Source organism: Giraffa tippelskirchi, chromosome 4 (genome assembly GCF_054371585.1).
Source record: "Giraffa tippelskirchi isolate mGirTip1 chromosome 4, T2T-mGirTip1v1.2.pri, whole genome shotgun sequence".
Lineage (NCBI taxonomy): Eukaryota > Metazoa > Chordata > Mammalia > Artiodactyla > Giraffidae > Giraffa > Giraffa tippelskirchi.
In genome coordinates this window covers 91,207,702-91,229,584 of record NC_137278.1, presented here as the reverse complement: position 1 = coordinate 91,229,584, position 21,883 = coordinate 91,207,702, and the positions used below count along the sequence as shown (strand labels likewise).

Below are 21,883 nucleotides of genomic sequence, written 5' to 3'. Positions count from 1 at the left end.
ACTTAATTTTCTGAATCTCCATTTCCAATCTATAATGTGGGGGTCAAAATTATGTACCTCACTGAATTTTAGTCAGGGTTAAATGAGATTATGAAAACAAAAATATTTAGCAATCAATTAATATACATTATATGAAATGGTGGAGATAGAACTTATGTTCCAAAGTTTAGGTCATGATTGGGAACTATTATGATGAGCCATGTAGCTGCCAATCAGAGCACTAGTTAATCTAAACATTTTCCATATGGTCAACACTCTGCTTGAGTTGTTTTAAAAGGATGGCTTTCTTTAAAGAAGATCTGGGGCAGCCTGGGTTCTTCTACTTCTGTATTCTCCTGGAAGGCAGCTTCTCTCAAACTGTGAGGAAGCAGGACCCGGCACAGAGGAGGTGAGGAGGGAATGGTCTCAGCTAGTGCAGAACTGGAAGGTAGGCATCTACCTGAATCCAAGCTACATTATAGCTCCATACTTCTATGGCTCTGGAGCGTTTTCACCTCTATTTGCATCTGTATTGTCCTTTTGATTTCATTTTTGCTTGGTTTCTAATCTGAAAATCCATAGACCTTGAAATATAAAAAACCGTATTTTTTAAAACATGTTGGAAAATTCTTACTTCATTTGTGTTATTCAGGAACTATTGACTGTGTCAGAAAGCCAGCTCAAACATGAGAAAAAATAAAGGGAATTTATCAGCTCAACACAGCTGAGAAGGCCAGTTCAGAATTAACTGACTTAGGGAGTTACAGTTTTACAACGTAGGGAGTTGCTATTTTTATTTCTTTTTCTCGGGGATGGTTCTGATCACCACCTCCTGTACAATGTCACAAACCTCTGTCCACAGTTCTTCAGGCACTCTGTCTATCAGATCTAACCCATTGAATCTATTTGTCATTTCCACTGTATAATGGTAAGGGATTCGATTTAGGTTATACCTGAATGGCCTAGTGGTTTTCCCTACTTTCTTCAGTTTAATTCTGAATTTGGCAATAAGGAGTTCATGATCTGAGCCGCTGTCAACTCCCAGTCTTGTTTTTGCTGACTGTATAGAGCTTCTCCATCTTTGGCTGCCAAGAATATAATCAATCTGATTGACCATCTGGTGATGTCCATGTGTCAAGTTGTCTCTTGTGTTGTTGGAAGAGGGTGTTTGCTATGACCAGTGCATTCCCTTGGCAAAACTCTGTTAGCCTTTGCCCTGCTTCATTCTGTACTGCAAGGCCAAACTTGCCAGTTACTCCAGGTATATCTTGACTTCCTACTTTTGCATTCTAGTCCCCTATGATGAAAAGGACATGTCTTTTTGGTATTAGTTCTAGAAGGTCTTTTAGGTCATCACAGAACCATTTGGCTCAGTCTGGCTCAGCTTCTTCGGCATTAATCATTGGGGCATAGATTTGGATTACTGTGATATTGAATGGCTTGCCTTGGAAAAGAACAGAGATCATTCTGTCGTTTTTGAGATTGCATCCAAGTACTGCATTTTGCACTCTTTTGTTGACTATGAGGGCTACTCCATTTCTTCGAAGTGATTCTTGCCCACAGTAATAGATATAACGTCATCTGAATGAAATTCACCCATTCCGGTCTATTTTAGTTCACTATTTCTAAAATGTTGATGTTCATTCACTCTTGCCATCTCCTGTTTGACCACTTTCAATTTACCTTAATTCATGAACCTAACATTCCAGATTCCTATGCAGTATTGTTGTTTACAGCATTGGACTTTACTTCCATCACCAGTCACATCCACAACGAGGCGATGTTTTTGCTTTGGCTCAACCTCTTCATTCCTTTTGGAGCTATTTCTCCACTTTTCTCCAGTAGCGTATGGGGCACCTACCGACCTGGGGAGTTCATCTTTCAGTATCATATCTTTTTGCCTTTTCATACTGTTCATGGTGTTCTCAAGGCAAGAATGCTGAAATGGTTTGCCAATCTCTTCTCCAGTGGACCACGTTTTGTCAGATCTCTCCACCATGACCTGTCCTTCTTTTGTGGCCCTACACAGCATGGCTCATAGTTTCATTGAGTTAGACAAGGTTGTGATCCAAGTGATCAGTTTGGTTAGTTTTCTGTGATTGTGGCTTTCATTCTGTCTGCCCTCTGATGGATGAGGATAAGAGGCTTGTGGAAACTTCCTGGTGGGAGGAAGTGGGGAGGAAGTGGGTAGGTGGGAGGAAGAGGCTGTGGGTAAAACTGGGTCTTGCTCTGATGGGCAGGGCCATGCTCAGTAAATCTTTAATCTAATATTCTGCTGATGGATGGGGCTGTATTCCCTCCCTGTAATTTGGCCTGAGGTCAAACTATGGTGGGGCAATGGCAACCTCCTTCAAAAGGACTTATGCCTGCACACAGCTCCCAGCTGTTGGGAGCTCCCAGCTCGCACTGTTGTAGTCAGTGCCCCTGACACTGTGGCCGGCCACTGTCAACTCACACCTCCGCTGGAGACTCCTGGACACTCACAGGCAAGCCTGGCTCAGTCTCATGTGGGATTACTGCTCCTGGGTCCTGGTGCACACAAGGTTTCATTGTGCCCTCCAAGAGTCTGTTTCCCTGTGGGTTCTTAGTCCTTTTACTGGATCTGCAGGTTGGGAAATCTATTGTAGGCCCTAGAACTTTTGCAACAGGGAGAAGGCAATGGCAACCCACTCCAGTACTCTTGCCTGGAAAATCCCATGGATGAAGGAGCCTGGTAGGCTGCAGTCCATGGGGTAGCTAGGAGTCGGACATGACTAAGTGACTTCCCTCTCACTTTTCACTTCCATGCGTTGGAGAAGGAAATGGCAACCCACTCCAGTGTTCTTGCCTGGAGAATCCCAGGGACGGGGGAGCCTGGTGGACTGTCTATGGGGTCGCACAGAGTCGGACACGACTGAAGCGACTTAGCAGCAGTAGCAGTAGCAGCAGTGAGAAATTCTTTGCTGTAATTGTTCTCCAGTTTGTGGGTCATCTGCTTGGCAGCTCTATGGTGGCACTAATAGTGATCTCCTCCAAAAGGACTTATGCCACACGCCGCGTCTCCCATGTCTGCTGCAGCCAGAGCCCCTGTCCCCGTGGCAGATCACTGCTGACCCGTGCCTCCAGAGACACTCAAACACTCAAAGGCAGGTCTGGCTTAATCTCTTGTGAGGGTCACTGCTCCTTTCCCTCAGTCCTGGTGCACACAAGGTTTTGTTTGTGCCCTCCAAGTGTCTCTGGTGGGTCTGAGATTTGATTTTAAATGCAATTGCACCCCTCCTACAGTCTTGTTGGGGCTTCTCCTTTGCCCTTGGACATGGGGCATCTTTTTTTGGTGGGATCCAGCATTCTCATGTTTATGTTTTTCAGCAGCTAGTTGCAGTTTTGGTGTTCTCAGAGGAGAGGATGAATGCATATCCTTCTACTCCACCATCTTGACAGTGAAAAAAAGGCAAAATCGGAAAAGGAGTACATCAAAGCTGTATATTGTCACCCTACTTATTTAACTTATATGCAGAATACATCATGCAAAATGCCGGGCTGGATGAAGCACAAGCTGGAGTCAAGATTGCCAGGAGAAATATCCATAACCTCAGATATGCAGATGACACCACCCTCACGGCAGAAAGCGAAGAAGGACTAAAGAGCCTCTTGATGAAGGTGAAAAAGGAGAGTGAAAAAGTAGGCTTAAAACTTAATATTCACAAAATGAAGATCATAGTATCCAGTCCCATCACTTCATGGCAAATAGATGGGGAAACAATGGAAACAGTGACAGACTTTATTTTCTTGGGCTCCCAAATCACTATAGATAGTGCCTGCAGCCACGAAATTAAGACGCTTGCTCCTTGGAAGAAAAGCTATGATAAACATACACAGCATATTAAAAAGAAAGGACATTACTTTGCCAACAAAGGTCTATCTGGTCAAAGCTATGGTTTTTCCAGTAGTCATGTATGGATGTGTGAGTTGGACCATAAAGAAGGCTGAATGCCAACGAATTGATGCTTTTGAGCTGTGGTGTTGAAGAAGACTCTTGAGAGTCCCTTGGACTGCAAGATCAAACCAGCCAACCTAAAGGAAATCAATCCTGAATATTTATTATGGGACTGATGCTAAAGCTGAAGCTCCAATACTTTGGCCACCTGATGCAAAGAGCTAACTCATTAGAAAAGACCCAGATGATTAAATGCAGGAGAAGGGGATGACAGAGGATGAGATGGTTGGATGACATCACTGACTCAATGGACATGAGTTTGAGCAAGTTCTGGGAGATGTTGAAGGACAGGGAGGCCTGGTGTGCTGCAGTCCATGGGGTCTCAAAGAGTCAGACACTACTGAGTGAACAACAACAGCAGCAGCAGCAGCAACAAAAACAAGAGCGTTACAGTGCAGTGTTATCAGAATTGTTTCTCTACTTTCCTTTGATGTATTCCTCCACAGGTTAGGTGGGATTAGTCCCCAAGTTCGTCAGCTTCACAATGCCAGAACCAGAACAAGGCAGTGTTTTTGGATGGCTCAAGTGGAAATGTCCTAGGAAGAATTCTGACTGGCCCAAATTTGACCATGGGGTCTTCTCTGAATCAGTATCTGACTGGGGACTGGGAAGCATTTAATTGGCCAACCTAGGTCACATGACCTTTCCCTTTTGTGGCTGGAAGCATTCTTTGTAGGAAAGAAGATTTGTTACTCAGCTTCTCTTTACTCCTCAGCTATACCTGAGGAGGAAGATATCAACTTTCAAAAAATCACAAACCTATAGGAGCTACCAGTACACGTTAGTGGAAAACCAACTCTGCTTATAATTTTTTGTAAAATTAACACTTATTTTTATTTATTATAATTGTATAAATACTGACTTGCATAATGTACCATGATTGCTTTTCCTTTCTACAACTCTTTATTCTTGATAGAACCTTGATATCCTCTCAAAATACTCAAACACATCCAGACAATTGATTGTTCTAAGGATTCCCTTGGAGCATTGTGTCCAGAGCCTGACCTAAGATGCATCTGTTCCTCCCTGTACTGCTGCACAGCTCCTCTCCTAGGACCTCCCTGTGCCAATCTTTTGTGGTGAATCCCATTTCCCAGATGCCATATTCCTTTCTTAGATACTTCTTCATCTTGCTTCAATCATTTTCTGAGAAGCAGTGCGTAGGAAGTAAATTTTTGAAACATTTCATGTCTGAAAATGCCCTTATTCTGCTCTCACATTTGCTTGATAGCTTAGTTAGGACTGGAGTTCTAGGTTAGAAATACTTTTTTCTCAGTTTTGAAGGCATGAATCTCTCATATTATAGCTTCCACTGTGGCTATTGAGAAATCAGTGTCAGTTTGCATGGGGCATTCTTTGTAGGTGAATTATTTTCTTCTTCCAGAAACGTTTAAGATCTTCTCTTTAAATATAATATTTTCCAACTTCAAAATGATGTGACCTTGGAGTGGATTTTTAAAAAAATTATTTTTCTGAGCTCTTAGCAGGCTCTTTCAATCAGGAAATACAAATCCTTCAGTTCTGGGAAGTGTTCTCATGTCATTTTCTTTTTTTTTTTTCCCCATTTTTTTTTTTTAAATAAATAAATTTATTTATTTTAGTTGGGGGCTAATTACTTTACAATATTGTAGTAGCTTTTGCCATACATTGACATGAATCAGCCTTGGGTTTACATGTGTTCCCCTTCCTGGACCCCCCTCCCATCTCCCTCCCCATCCCATCCCTCTGGGTCATCCCATTGCCCCAGCCCATATTATCATATGTGAAACAGAACACCAGTTCATGTCATTTTCTTAATTTCCTCTCTACTATTTGTTTCCGGATTTCTCTTTCAGAAACTCCTGTGACTCTGATTTTGAAACTCCTGGATGGATCCTTGATTTCCTTGTCTTTTTAAAAAAAAATTTTCTTTATATTTGTTCTATTATCTGATGTATTTTTTCAACTTTATGTTCCAACTCTAATTTTTCTTCTAATATGTCTTTAATTTCCAAGAATTCTTTCTTATTCTTTAAAAGTTCCAGATTTGTTGCATTCTGGTTTTCATTTTGTCATGGATATGATGTTTTTCTTTAGTCCACTTGAATATGTTAATTGCATGGTTTTTTAATGGTTCTTTGGCTGCTTGCAGTGTTCCTATTTACTTGGACTTTGTCTTTTCCTGTTTGTTTTGGTCTGTGTCATTCTGGTGATTCAGCTGGCCATCATAATTTGGCGTAGAGCTGCTAAACAGATGTTTGACAGCCTGGAGTTCTTGAATGATAGACTAAAGACGGGCAATTAGGTGGCATTTGGGTCCTCACCATTTTGTAGGTGATCTCCAAAATGGCAGAATCTTTAAGTTCTCCAACCTCCTCTCTGGAGTGTGTAATCTTTATTAGTGTTCTAGGAGTCAAGCAGTCAGAGGGCTGAGTGGCTAATGATCTTTAATTGAATCCTTTTTTACCCCCAGTGAAATCACTCCTTCTTGCTCTCAGTTATTCGAGGGCCTTCTGAGCTGACCTTTCCATTTTCTGGGGTAGGGGAACCATTCTAGGAGACTGAACTTACGGGAGAGATCTAAGGATTTAACTTAGTCCTTATGAAGATTTTCAACTAACCTTCCTGTTTTCAGCCTCATCCTTTATCCTGGTCTTCAGATATATTGACTGCCTCCAACTTCCCTTTCCCTACTTTGAGAACAATTTTGTATAAGTTAAAGACTATGTAATACTTGATGCTTCAGGTTAAACATTAAAAAAGAACTGTCTTCTTCTGGTGTTTATTTTTCTTCTCATTACAGAAAATTTTCAAACAATAAAAATAGAAAAAATAATGGATAAAATTATTTAAATAGAAAAAATAATATGATGATCCTTTTGTACCTACAAAGCAGTTTCAGTAAGCATTATTGAATGCTTTTCAATAATGCTTTTCAAAAGGCAGCATAAACATTTCAATTAGTATTGTTGTTGTTTAGACACTAAGTCATGTCTGACTCTTTTGTGATCCTTTAGACTATACCCTGCCAGGTTCCTCTGTCCACAGGATTTTGCATGCAAGAATACTGGAGTGGGTAGCCATTTCCTTCTCCAGGGAATCTTTCCAACCAGGGATCAGACTCACATCTGCATTGGCAGGCAGATTCTTTACCACTGAGCCACCAGAGAAGCCCTTTCAATTAATGGTTACTGGTTAATTCAGGTTTTCTAATTCTTTAAAGTTATTTGATTATTTCCATTATTTTTCTAATCAGTATCTATTTATTAGCCTTGTGTCTAAGAGCTATAGTTCCAGAAACTGTTTCAGACAGTCTGGGTTTGAATCCCTGTTCCTCCATTTAAGTAGTCAGTTAAGCTCTCTGTGCCTCTGTTTCCTCATCTGTAAAATGGGAGCAACAATATTACTTATTTCATAGCAAAGATTCAAGTAATTCATATATGCAGAGCATTAAAACAGTGCCTAGCATATTGTACCAGTAGTTGCTATTATTATCTAAGTTAAATATATTGGCATGAAGTTTTTCAAGGCATTCACTTGTAATTTTAAAATTCTCTACTATATTTGTAGTTACATCCCTTTTTCATTCCAAATTATGTTTACTTATGAATATTCTTTTTTCTTCTTGATTAGTCTTGCGTGATTTGCCCATTTTAATAATCTTTTCAAATAATTGCCTTCAGATTTATTAACCATCTCTGTGCTTGATTGTTTTCTATTTCATAATTTTTGCTTTCATCTTTTATATTAACATTCTGCTTTCTTTTCTCTCTTATTCTTTTTGTAGGTTCTTTGGTTAAATGCTTATCATATTTATTTTCCTTCTACTCTTCTCTCTCCCTCTTTCTTTCCTTTCTTCCTTCTTTCTCATTCTAAGTATATTACATCCCACAAGTTTCAAGTTGTAATTGTTCACTTCTAAATATGAAATAATTTCCATTGTGATTTTCTATTAAATCCATCATTAGAGATTATTTTAGTTTCCATATATATATATGTATAATACATTTATTATATATACATTTATAAATAAAGGTTTATTTATATATACAGTCATTCTTCAGTATCTGTGGAGGATTTGTTTCAGGCCCAGATCCTCCATACCAAAATCTGTGATGCTTAAGTCCCTTATATGAAATAACATAGTAGTTGTATATAAACCATTTTCCGGTATGCTGTAAATCATCTCTAGATTACTTATAATATCTAACAATGTAAATACTAAGTAAGAAGTTATCAATACAATGTAAATGTTATGTAAATAATTGCTAGTGCATGACAGATTCAAGTTCATGATTTGTGGAATTCATGAATGCAGAATCCACAGATAATATGTATAGTTTTGTGGGGTTGTTTTTGTTATCTTATTAATACTATAGAAGTATGATACAGATCCTTTAAAATTTACTAAGGCTTTCCCAAGACCTAGTTTATGTGCTCTCTTTGTGTGCTCTTTGTAAATATTCCATTTGTACTTGAAAAAGCACATCTGGTAGCTCAGTTGGTAAAGAATCTGCCTGCAATTCAGGAGACTCCAGTTCGATTCCTGGGTTGGGAAGATCCCCTAGAAAAGGGAAAGGCTACCCATTCCATTATTTTGGCCTGGAGAATTCCATGGACTGTATAGTCCATGGGGTCACAAAGAGTAGGACACAACTGAGTGACTTTCACTTTCACTTTCCCCAACATACATGCATTTGAGGTTCCTCAATTTGTTTATATGTTCTTTTGTCTTCATTTTTTTCATCTGCAGTAAGGTCTTCTGCTGTGAGTATGAATTTGACCATTTCTCCTTGAAATTCTACCTTTTTATGTTGTGTACATTTTGAGGTTGTGTTCATCTTTTACTTTATAGTTATGAAGGTGGAGGAGGAAGAGGCTGGGGTAGGGAAGCTGGACCCCACTAACTACAGGAGGCGATGTCAGGATCAGGAAGGTAAGGTGACCGTGAGAAATTGATGCAAATTCTCAGAGGGTCTAGACTTTCCTTGGATATCTTTATAACAGCCCTTTCAGTTGGGGGAAACTACAGAGCTTATCCCTTTCCCCTGACCTCCCCACAGTGTCTACCCTAGATCTGATGGGACTAGCTTTAACCATATCTTAAAGGGACCATGTGGTCAGGTTGGAGACCAGTAACTTGGATTTTGCTAGGATTATGGAGTAGCTTCCCCAATATAAAATCAAACTTGATTTTCCAAGCTCTGCAAATCATACTAAATGCCAAATATCAACATTTTATAAATTTTAAAAATAGCAGCTCAGTTAAAACCAGTGAAAAAGGGTATTGAGAGGTGATATTTTTGTTGCTCCAGAATTTCTTACCCAGAGACCCTAAGTATCCTACATTCTACAGAAAAACAGCCACAGAGTTTATAAAGAGGCACTACCCCAAACTTTTTGGAGGGAGATAGCAATCTTCCTATCTAGCTTGATGCTCCCTGAGCTGAGGAACGTGTAGCGCCACTCTGGGGCTGTTGATGGAGAAGGATGTGGTGAGGAGCGGGCACTGTCCTGAGCCAAACTACAAGATGTTCACAGGGAAAGAACAGGTCGTACAGAGCAAAGAAAGAAGCTTTGGAGTGCGTTAGTGATTCCCTACAGTTCACCAGCTGAACAGCCACACTCTGATGGTTATAGTAGAAAAAATAAGATAAATTAGATCCAGGGCAAAAGGAAAATATGTCCCTGACAGCCATCTCCCCTGATATTTTTTTAAAAAGGGTGCTCTTTGCACAGTTCTCATAATCATATTCCCATTCACCATTCTATTCTGCCTTCTCAAAAACCATGCCTAGTTAGTAGAGAATTTTTATTCCTGCAGTATCGATGAGAACACTGAGTCCCAGATGCACATGGTCATACAGCAAGGGAAGAACAATCCAGGGAGCACCCAGGGCAGCTAACACTGGGTAAAGGCCTTTCTGATACATCTGCTGCTTCCCATCTCCATTTCTGGCCTCAGGGCAGAGAATACAATCTCAGCATTGAAAGAATCAAGAATGCCAAACTTTAGAGTAGAACTGCCTGCCTGCCTACTAAGTCACTTCAGTTGTGTCTGACTCTGTGCGACCCTATGGACTATAGCCTGCCAGTTTCCTCTCTCCATGGGATTCTCCAGGCAAGAATACTGGAGTGGGTTGCCATTTCCTTCTCCAGGGGATCTTTCCATCCCAGGGATCAAATCTGTGTCTCTTTGTCTCCTGCATTGGCAGGGGGGTTCTTTATCATCAGCGCCACCTACAGTAGAACTACTTACCTCTAAATATTGGTGTTCATGGCTTACCTCAAATTTTAGCTTTGCTCAGGCTTAGGGTAGGGGACAGAATGAAAGGAAAAGCATCAGTCATTCTGATACTGGTTCACTAGGAAATGAGGCTGCACTTCATAAAAATGTCTACCTCACATTTCTCATTAACCCCATTAACCCAAGGGAGACTGAGGATCCAGAAGAGCAAGCAAGGATGTGGTGGGGTGAGCTGGAATTCTAAAGAGATCTAGAAACTAACATCCAGGTAACCTTACTCTCCAGTGCCTAGGAATGCACCAGCCAGAGTAGGCACACACAAAATCTGCTCAGCAGAATGGACACCCAACATGTCTCTAAAAGGTTTAGACATGCTTCTTCAAGGTCCAGCTTCATGTGGTTTCACTGTGACATGTGCAGTCAGTGATGCCCAAGCATCTGGTATCTTAATTTCAGGAATTTGAATCAAGAGGTAGCCCTCTCCTCCACAAAAAAACTAACAAACAGCAACAACATAAAAAAAAATTAATGTAGATCTTGATATAAGAACACAAAGTCTAATTTCTCAGTATGTCACAGTCTTTCAAATTTTAGTTGTTGGGCTTCCCTGGTGGCTCAGAGTGTAAAGCGTCTGCCTGCAATGAGGGAGACTGGGTTCGATCCCTGGGTCAGGAAGATCCCCTGGAGAAGGAAATGGCAACCCACTCCAGTATTCTTGCCTGGAGAATCCCATGGGTGGAGGAGCCTGGTAGGCTACAGTCCATGGGGTCGCAGAGTTGGACATGACTGAGCAACTTCACTTTCTTTCTTTCTTTCTTGGGCCTCAAAAATAGTCATAATGATAATAGTTGCTGACCAGCCCTAGGGAAAACTTTTATCACAAATTAATCAATGTGATATGCCACATTAATGAAATGAAGAATAAAAATTATATGGTCATCTCAATAGATGCAGGAAAAGCATTTGACAAAATGTAACATCCATTCATGATTAAAAAGAAAATCACTCAACAAACTGGGTATAGAGGGAATGTATCTCAATATAATAAAGGCCATGTATGACAAGCTCATAGCTAACACCATAGGAAAGGAAAGGAAAGGAAATTGAAGTCGCTCAGTCATGTCAAACACTTTGTAACCCCATGGACTGTAGCATACCAGGCTCCTCCATCCATGGGATTTTCAAGGCAAGGGTACTGGAGTGGGTTGCCATTTCCTTCTCCAGAGGATCTTCCCAACCCAGGGATTGAACCCAGGTCTCCCACATTGCAGGCAGACACTTTACCATCTGAGTCACCAGGGAAGCAAAGCTGAAAGCTTTTCCTCTAGCATCAAGAATAAGACAAAGATGCTCACTCTTGCCACTTTTATTCAAAATAGTACTGAAAGTCCTAGCCAGAGCAATTAGGCAAGAGAAAGAAAAGATAAGAAGAAGAAATTTTAAAACTTGAAAGGAGAAGTAAAACTGTCTCTATTTGCAGATGGAATGATATTATAAATAGAAAACCCTCAAAATTCTACCAAACTGTTAGAACTAAAAAAATAAAGATTGCAGGATACAAAATCAATATACAAAAAAATCAGTTGCATTTGTCTATACTAACAATGAACTGTCAGAAAGAGAAATTAAGAAAATAGTTCCATTTACAATTGTGTCAAAACCTAGAAGTGAATTTAACCAAGGAGATTAAAGATCTGTACACTGAAGACTATAAAACACTGATGGAAGAAATTGAAGACAACACAAATACATGGAAAGATATTCCATGCTCATGGGTTGGAAGAATTAATATTGTTAAAGTGTCCATATTACCCAAAGCAATCTACAGATTCAATGGAATCCCAATCAAAATTTCAGTGACACTTTTCCTCACAGATATATAAAAAAAATCCACAAATTCATATGAAACTATAAAGGACCTTGAATAACTGGCACAATCTTGAGCAAGAAGAACAAAGCTTGAAGATCACACTTCCTGATTTCAAACTATATTACAAAGCTATAGTATTCAATATGGTATTGGCATAAAAACAGACATATAGATCAATAAAGATCAATAGAGAGATGGAAATAAGTAAGTAAGTAAGTAAGTGAAGTCGCTTGGTCGTGTCTGACTCTTTGCGACCCCATGGACTGTAGCCCACCAAGATCCTCCGTCCATGGGATTTTCCAGGCAAGAATACTGGAGTGGGTTGCCATTTCCTTCTCCAGGGGATCTTCCCGACCCAGAGATCGAACCCAGGTCTCCCGCATTGCAGGCAGATGCTTTAACCTCTGAGCCACCATGGAAGCCCGATGGAAATAAGCCCACACATAATAAGCCCACACAACTAATTTACAACAAAGGAGCCAAAATATACAATGGGGAAAGATAGTCTCTTCAATAAATGATGTTGGGAAAACTAAACAGCTACATATAAAAGAATGAAACTGGACCCCTATCTTACAACATACAGAAAAGTCAACTCAAAATGGTTTGAAGACTTGAATGTAGAAAATGAAACCATAAAATTCTTATAAGAGAACATAAGGGGTGAGCTCCTTGATATCAGTTTCAGAGATGATTTTTTAAATTTGATATTAAAAGCAAAAGCAACAAAATAAAAGATGAGTTAAACTACATCAAGCTTCTGCATAGCAAAGGAAACTGTCAACAAAACAAAAAGTCAACCTATGGAATAGGAGAAAATATTTGCAAATCATGTATCTGATAAGGGGTTAAATCTAAAATATATAAAGATCTTATAAAACTCAATTACAAAAAAAAAAGACTATGCCATTAGAAAATGGGAAGAAGGACTACCCTGGTGGTCCAGTGGTTAAGAGACGGCCTTGCAATGCAGGGGATACTGGTTTGATCCCTGGTCCGGGAAGGTCCCACATGTGGTGGAGCAACTAAGCCTGTGCACCACAGCTATTGAGCCTGTGCTACACAGCAAGAGAAACCACTGCAGTGCAAAGAAGAGTAGCCCCTGCTCACCACAAATAGAGAAAGCCTGTGTGCAGCCATGAAGACCCAGGGCAGCCAAAAATAACTAACTAAATAAATAATTTTTTTTAATGGGAAGAAGAACTGAATAGAATTCATTCCAAAGAAAACATACAAATGGTCAACAGGTACATGAAAACGTGCTCAACATCATTAATCATCAGGGAACTGCAAACTAAAACCACAAAGATATATCACCTCCCAACTGTTAGGATGGCTCTCATCTAAGATAAAGGATAACAAATACTGGCAAGGATATGGAGAAAAGGAAACCGTTCTGCATCATTGGTAGGAATGCAATTTGGTGCAGACACTGTGGAGAACAGTATGGAGATTCCTCAAAAAATTAGTAACAGAACTACTGTATGATCCAGCAATTCTACTTTTGGATATATATTCAAAGGAAATGAAATCATTATCTTTAAAACATATCTGTACTCTCATGTTCATTGCAGCATTATTTATAATAGTCAAGACATGGAAATAGCTTAAGTGTCCATCAGCAATTGAATGTTTAAAGAAAATGTGATATACACATGAATATTATTCAGCTATTAAAAAAGAAAGAAATCTTGCCATTTACAACATGAATGGACCTTGAAAGTTTTATGCTATGTGAAATAAGTCAGACAGAGAGACAAATACTGCATGATCTCACTGACATATGGGATCTAAAAATCCAAAGACATAGAAACAGAGAACAGGTTAGTGGTTACCAAAGGCAAGGAGTGGAAGGTGGGGAATTGGTGAAGGTGGTCAAAAGGCACAAACTTTTAGTTATAAGATAACTGAATGTAATGTACAGTATGGTGGCTACAGTTAATAATACCATATTATATGCTTGAAAGTTGCTATGAGACTAAATTTTGAAAGTTCTCATCACAAGAAAAAAATTCATAACTTTGTATGGTGATGGATATTGACTGAACTTATTGTTGTGGTTGTCATTTTGCAGATATACATATATCAAATCATTATATTATATACCTTAAATTAATATAATATTACATATCAATCATATCCCAATTTGAAAATAATAATAGGGAAAACTGTGGAGGTGGCAGTATGGTTGAAGTAGGTACATGGAACTTAATGTACTATCTGCTCAATTATTCTGTAAATCTAAAATTATACTAAAAAGCTATTAATTATTTTAAAAATTGTTGACCAACTCAAGACAATATAGATGAGAAACTGATAGTAGAAGTTCTTTCTGGAGAGCTGAGGGGATTCCAGCTGCCTCTTTGAGCACAGATTTAGTGGTGGCTTTATAAAGGAGTCAGGCTTCTTAGTGGAATTCTGAATTAGGGTCCTTGCTAGCTCTTGAAAATTCTAGCTTACAAAATCATTTTTGAGAAATCCTTCATAACTCACTTCTCTGATAAGTAGTAGTTCACATGGTCCTTGGTTGTTAGTAAAAATGGCCTTGATGGAAATGCATATGGTTTTTCCATTAACAATCAAAGCTGAGACTTGGCATTTTGAACTAAATCTGTGACCTGCTGAAGGCCTCTCTCCTGGCCCATGTGTCATAAATCATATGTAGTTATTGCTGCTCTGGATTAGCAAGAATGGGGAGATGGGAGTTCTGCTCATTCTGAAAGAATTCTAACTATAGGCCCAAAGGTCCCCCTTCCAGCAACTGCTGAATTGGTTCAGAATTGGAATTCTGTCAAGCCCAGTGGCCCCGTTCAGGAATCCCATGTCTTCTGATCTTTTCTGGTGGCCTCAGCTCTTTGTAACTGGAGGATATTAAGGAGAAAACCAGCTTTCAGTAACTCTGCCTACCCTCTCTTTTATTCTGTGCCCACAGACTGCCGTTCCATTCACATTGGGCTTTCAGTTCCCAGTTACCCTCACAGGAAAAGAGACCAGAAGGGACATCTTTCAGACCTGCAAAAGGTCCGCTGGGGCTTGCGGCCAGACAAGCCACAGCAGGGGCTGGCCAGTGCGGGCAGCAGTGTGGACCATGTCAGCAAGACACGTGAGTTTTGGGGAACATTCTGGGAGCCATCTGCCGGGGGGTCCAGACAGGGCAGGGCAGGGGAGGGGACTCTCAGGAGAATGCGAGGAATGCCCCACGTGGCTCAGGCCTCTCAGGCCCCTCTGCTCTGCTGCCACAGCAGACCAGCCCCTGCTCAGAGAGCCCCTTCAGTCAGGCTGAGCCCCTGTCATCTCTGGTAACTTTGAGACCGCCGCTCTGGCGCATTCCACCTTGATTTCATGGTTTAATTCTCAGAATTATTTCCTGTTTCTAAATTCCTAAGGGCAAATTTCCAGCCACCCTAAGAACCAATAACAAACATGACTGGTGTGAGGTGTTGTGCTCAGTAAATCGAATTCTTTGTTGCATTACCTCCACCCTCTCTCTTCACCTGAGCTTGAAGGAATGGTCTGGAATTGTCTGGGCGCCCTGCACCACAGTTTCCAGAATCCTAGATGCTTTCTCCCAGGTCAGCAGAGTCCCTGAGGCATGCCTCTGCTGCTGCAGGAATCAGTTCTGGGCTTGTTAAAAAGCAGTCTTTTGTTCCTTCCTGTGGAAAGAAAAATATCAATCTTAAGAGGAGTGAAAAGACTAAAGCACAGCTGCTGTGACATTTTATCCTTTTGTGTCTTCCCTGTTTCTAGGGATATGATTTCACCTGCAGCACATCCCAAATCTGTGAAATAGCCTCTAATTGGTTTCTACTATACATTTCCATGGTCTTGAACAAAGCAAAATGAGTTATTTTACCAAATGAACCTTCAAAGGAATGTCAGGCAGTAGCAGCCTCTTAACATTCCTGTAGGAGACTGTGACATACACGCTGGCAAATACCATCTGAGTCACCCCCATCCCAGCACTGCCCTGAACAACTGCAGTTATTGGCACCAAGTCTACCAAGGCCTATGACTTCTCCTGTGCCTTTGTGGGAGAGGGGTTAACGGGGAGTCCTTTGGCGGTGTCTAGTGTAAGAAATGAGCTCTGATACACACATACACACAAACATGCATACACAGGCATGTGCACACATACATATTCGGGGGTTGGCATATCCGAGACCCAAATGAGGGCAAGCCTGATAAGAAGCCTGCTCCCCAGGTTGGGTCTGGATGCCTCCCACTCACTTTCTGGAGCATTTCCCTGTCACCCCACCACATTCAGGGATGCAGTCATCCTTTAAAAGTGAAGTCTGCTGGGTCCTTCCTCAGTCAAGAAAGAGAAAAGTGGGTTAAAGCTGGTACTCTCTGCAAATGGTATTTATTGATGCAACACAGTACTTCACAGAAGTGGTCATGAATGGTGGATTTTGTGTTGTTTGGGTGGTTTCTGGTTGAGTTAAGGGGACACTGGTTTTAACTGGAAACCAAAGGGAAGAGAAAGGAGAATCTTTTGGTACATTTGCACATTCAATTCATTCCCTTTATAGCCTGCTATTCCCATGCATGGCACATGGCATGGCTGTGGAACAGGGTAGACAATGGGAAGGCATAGGAAGACAGGAAATTTCAGGGCATGTCTTTCAAGCTTGGGTAAAGTGAGAACTTCTTTTAAAGGGAAAATAACTTATTGTAGACTCATGAAAATGCATTTGTATATTTGTAGAGCCCCAAGGGACCATAAAAATCCCAGTTTAAGAAATAATATATTAATTCATTAAGGCTTTTTTCCATAAAATATCTTACAATTTTGAATTATAATATAACTTTTATCCTTAGAGCTAATAAAATAAATCTTTTAAAGATTGTCTTCAAAATGGAAACACGAACTTTAAAAATTCTGATAGAACCCACCTACCTCTAAGAATACTTTCCAGGCCCCAGTTCCAGACGTTCTTGATTTAAGGGGGCCACAAAGCCTGCAAACAAAGTCAACAGCCACAGTGAGATTTCACCCATGGCAGCTGAACTTATTCCAGCCATTCTCTTAGGGGTGGTAGAGGTCCACTCCTCTGTCCTTCACTTCTTCCAAATCAAAGGGGTCATTGTGTGTGTGATGTAAATATAAACCCTACTCTATGAGATCCCTGGGTCAGTGACAGTGACCTGAGGAAAGGAAAACAAAACAGTGCCCAAATCATTGTACTGCATCATCTAGATAATTGCCTGAATCTGCCACTTTTCTTTGCTGCAGGGCAACTGACCAAATGTGTTTTTCCTCTCTGAGTGCCTTGTCTATTCTGTGAATCCATTCAGACAGCCCAGGCAGGCATTTCAGCTGGCCAAAAAGTCCAAGAGGACCTAGCTTTACAGAAGAGAGGAATTGTGCAGAATGGGGTCAAGGGCTGGACCAGGCACAGAGGCTAGACATAGCTAGGCCTGAGAGTAAAGCAGGCTGTGTAGTTGAAAGATTGACAGGTGACTCGTTTAGTTCCTGCCTCACAAAACAACAACAGGAATCCGCAAGATGATGTATGTGAAAGAGATTTATACCATGAAATGGTATTTCATTATAATTTTGTTGACTAAATGTGTCACATTAATAAAAAGGAGATATTATTATCCTCATCTTCAGATTGGGAAATCAAGGTTCAAAGAGATGTAGTGTGGTACAGCGGGAATCAGTGAAGCTAGAAGCTGAAATCATCTGTAGGCTCCAAAACCCATGTGTGCTTCTTCCACTACATTTCTGTCCTTTGTAAGTCATCACCAGTCAGTCATGATTAGTTGGACATAGGCTAAGAATTATATTTTTTCAAGCAGCCAAACTACCTTATGATGAAAGGGATAGGTAAATAGTAGTTACCCCATAATATAATATGCCACAGCATAGGATTATTTGTCCCACCTCCACCCCTTCCTCCATATGAATATTATTTTGGCCACCCTGTCCCCCAGTTTTGACTCTAGCAGAACATATACAGGGAATAGAACCATCCAGCTGTGGTGAGAATCAGTAACAGCCATGCTTCCTTCCCTTGAAAGAATGCATTCTCTGGCTCTGAGAGCCTCTGAAGAAGCTATTAGTAGCAAGGAGGTGAAGAGCAGCTGTAGAAATATGACTGCTCTTTGGCTCTTCTTGGCTGGTACTAAGAACTGGAGCCAAGATCTAAGAGAAAGGAGACAGGCCAAGCCCAACCTGGTGTGTAGGCACTGGGGTCTCGGTGCCTTCATCTGCAGAGTGGAAGATTGGGGTAGGGTGACAGACTGTTGCAGTTTGCCTGGGATGGAGGGCTTTCCCAGGACAAGGGACATGGAACTGTGAGTGCCAAAGTCAGTCAGTTCAAAGAAAATCAGGATGTTGGTCACACTGAGCTGTGAGATCCTAGATAAAATAAAAACAGACACAAAGTACTTCACATGGCACATGGTACATTACAGGCACTTGGCATATGTTACTTCAATTGATTTGTGTTAACCCAATTTAAAAGCAAGGAGCCCAGATCTTTTTTCCTTTATGAGTAGACATCTAGTTTGGCTGTTCTCACTGGTACTGAGAAGCTTATGAGATCCTTCTGATGGGAGGGGTGTGAAAAAGTATTAAGGTGTTCTTTTACTTGCTGAGCACAGAACAACTCTAGAGTCACTGAAAGATCAAAACCACCAAGATGAGCAGTAGGGGAGAAAGCGGCTGTTTTCTCACCAGATGTTTGAGCCTCATGTGACTTCAAGGCTTTAGGATCAAAAATAGATTTCATATGGTCTTTCCCATGTCTGAGGAGGAAGGTGTGGAGGTTGGGAGAGAGAACAAATTTATCTCTAAAGCATCTCCTCCACTAAGGGACTCCTGAGACAGGCTTTGTTTCCAACATAGGAACAAAGACAAATGGATTTTTTTTATTTCCTGGAATTATCAACATATACATTCAAACAAACAAAAACCCCTATTGGAAGAGAATTCTGAGTTAGTGAACTTTATACCTTAAGGGGAAATTAAGGTTGAAAGTTCAAGTTTGCAAGTGAACCAATTAAAGTTCTAATAAATATAAAGTTGTTAGGGCTTTGCTGGTGGCTCAGTGGTAGAGAATCCGCCTGCCAGTGTAGGTGACATGGATTTGATCCCTGATCTGGGAAGATCCCGCATGCCTTGGAGCAACTAAACCCATGTGCCACAACTATTAAGCCTGTGCTCCAGAGCCTGAGAGCCACGACTACTGTGCTCACATGCCACAGCTACCGAAGCCCAAGCGACCTAGAGCCTGTGCTCCACAACCAGAGAAGCCATCGCAATGAGAAACCCCACACTGCAGCTAGAGAGTAGCCCCTGCTCACTGCAACTAGAGAAAGCCCGTGCAGCAAAAAAAAAAATATATATATATATATGTATATATATAAAGTTATTTTAACACATATGTTACTTGGATTTACCTTATTCCTTGAGAGTTACTGTCCTCACCTCTGCCTAAATTTCTATGAATTTCCAGAGGCATCCAGTCCCAGTATCACTCCTGCTACAAGAGCTGCATGCTGGGCTCACAGTCTCACTGTGTCTCACTTCTTGTACCTGTTCTCTGTTCTCACCTCCAGGCAAGCTACAGCTCAGGAATGGGGTTCAGTCCTCCTTTGATCTCCCCCAAATTGGTCACATACCACATATAAGTGAGGAGCAGGCTTTCTTGAGGTTCAGAACCATGGAGCCTTTTTACCTTGCTGAGATACACAGTTTTTAAAGAGAGATACTAAATATTTGGGCTTCCCTTGTGGCTCAGCTGGTATAGAATCTGCCTGCAATGTGGAAAACCTAGCTTCGATCCCTGGGTTGGGAAGATCCCCTGGAGATGGGAAAGGCTACCCACTACAGTATTCTGGCCTGGAGAATTCCTTGGAATGTATATCCATGGGGTCGCAAAGAGTCGGACACGACTGAGTGACTTTCACTTCACTCACTAAATATTCCCTTTCTTAAAAATCCCCTTGTTACTTGAAATTTCCTACTGGCTACTTTTCTCTACCATATTTTTGGCAACTCCCACCTCACCCCCACTTCACCTCACCAGTCCCATCACAACTCCTGATTCTCTTCAGCCACCTCCACCCCCAGCTTCTCCCCTCCCTCTCAGTACATACACTCACTCCCCTCACTCACTTTTTGGTCACATCAGTTCCCCCCTGCCCCACCTTAACTCACCACCCATTTTTGCACAGCTAAAGACACACAGAGTTGGATACAACTGAGTGAGCACACACACACACAAAAACACACAACATATTAACTAAACACAAAGTCTGTCTCCTTTAAGTTTAGTCCTTTAGCTAGACTTCACATTCTTTTATAACTCTTAAACTTGCAGTTTTTGAGAAGGAATGCAGAAGAAAATCTCCATGCCCTAGAATTTCATATAAGGGGGACCATGATTAAAAAAGTCATTTGATCACAAGTATCAGAACCTCCTGGAGAAGGAAATGCAACCCACTCCAGTATTCTTGCCTGGGAAATTCCATGGACAAAGGAGCCTGGAGGGTTACAGTCCATGGGGTCTTGAAAGAGTCAGACACGACTTAGCGACTAAACAACGACAATCAGAAACCTACTTGAGCTGTCTTGAGCAAGGAGGGAGTCAGGGAGAGTAAGAGTTTATACTACATGAATAAAGGAGTTTCTCACAGTCCCAAAAGAACAACCAACCAGGCTCAGCAGGAGGATGAATGCCCTCTCAGTCCCCTCTTTGGGACTCATGGCCTTCCCCCTGCTTCTTCTATAAGTCTGCTTTATTTCTCGATGTGTGCAAACTTTACTGCCTCTCTGTGCCTTCAGCTTTCAGTTTATATGCTCCTTCCATTAGGAAACACCAGCTGTCTCAGAAACCAAATTCAAAATATCCAGGCTTGAGTTAGGTGTCCAGTTAACTGTTCCTGGTTCAATTAAGCATGGCCAAGAGGCACAGTTCAAGCACTCCACAAACAGCCACCAGAGCGTCATCCCCTGGGTGAGGGCCAGCAGATGACCCGAAGCTACCGATGACAGGACGATTCCCATAAACACTACGGGTTCGCAGATTCTCTTCTCCGCCTTCCCAGAGAGCACATTTTGAGTTTATGGACTGCTTTCTAGGAAAAAAAGAAAACAAAATAACCCTACTGTCCATGAAACTAGGACTTGGGGCCTTCCTGTCTTCTCTTGAAGCCCACCTCAGATGAATGCAGGCATGACTTTGGAGCCCTTCGTTTCTGTCTCTCCCACTCCTCAGAACTTGGGGGCCTTGAACTGTTCTTGATCCCCTTTGTTGTTGTTGTTCAGTTGCTCAGTCATGTCCAACTCTTTGTGACCCCATGGACTACAGCATACCAAGCTTCCCTGTCCATCACCAACTCCCAGAGCTTGCTCAAATTCATGTTCATTGAGTTGGTGATGCCATCCAACCATCTCTTCCTCTGTCATCCCCTTCTCTGCTTTCAATTTCAGGGTCTTTTCTAATGAATCAGCTCTTCGCATCAGGTGGCCAAAGTATTGGAGCTTCAGCTTCAGCATCAGTCCTTCCAGTGAATATTCAGGGTTAATTTCCTTTCAGATTGATTGGTTTGATCTCCTTGCTGTCCAAGGGACTCTCAAGAGTCTTCTCCAACACCACAGTTCGAAAGCATCAGTTCTTCAGTGCTCAGACTTCTTTATGGTCCAACTCTCACATCCATAGATGACTACTGGAAAAACCATACCTAGCTCCATTTCCTTGTTCACAGCTTCTTTCCACTGAGGCTGGTCCCTGCTGATATACTCATGAGTGTTAAGCAGTGAAATTCTTTCACCTAGCAAACATTTATTGAATGCCCATGCTGTGAACCCTTTTCTGGGGCC

At 41.2% G+C, this 21,883-nt stretch overlaps 1 protein-coding gene across 7 annotated transcripts in view; it reads left to right on the top strand.

The window, feature by feature from the left end:
* Positions 1-21,883, top strand: part of SLC4A5 (solute carrier family 4 member 5) — a 125,840-nt gene that overhangs the window by 27,475 nt on the left and 76,482 nt on the right. For all 7 annotated transcript variants that reach the window (XR_014083521.1, XR_014083522.1, XM_081595765.1 and 4 more), the window contains 2 exons: positions 8,790-8,870; positions 14,984-15,154. Coding sequence is in view for 5 of the 7 variants with exons in the window: in XM_081595765.1 (XP_081451891.1) it covers positions 8,792-8,870; positions 14,984-15,154 (250 nt within the window). In the remaining 2 variants the exon portion in view is untranslated. The remainder of the gene's footprint in view (positions 1-8,789; positions 8,871-14,983; positions 15,155-21,883) is intronic.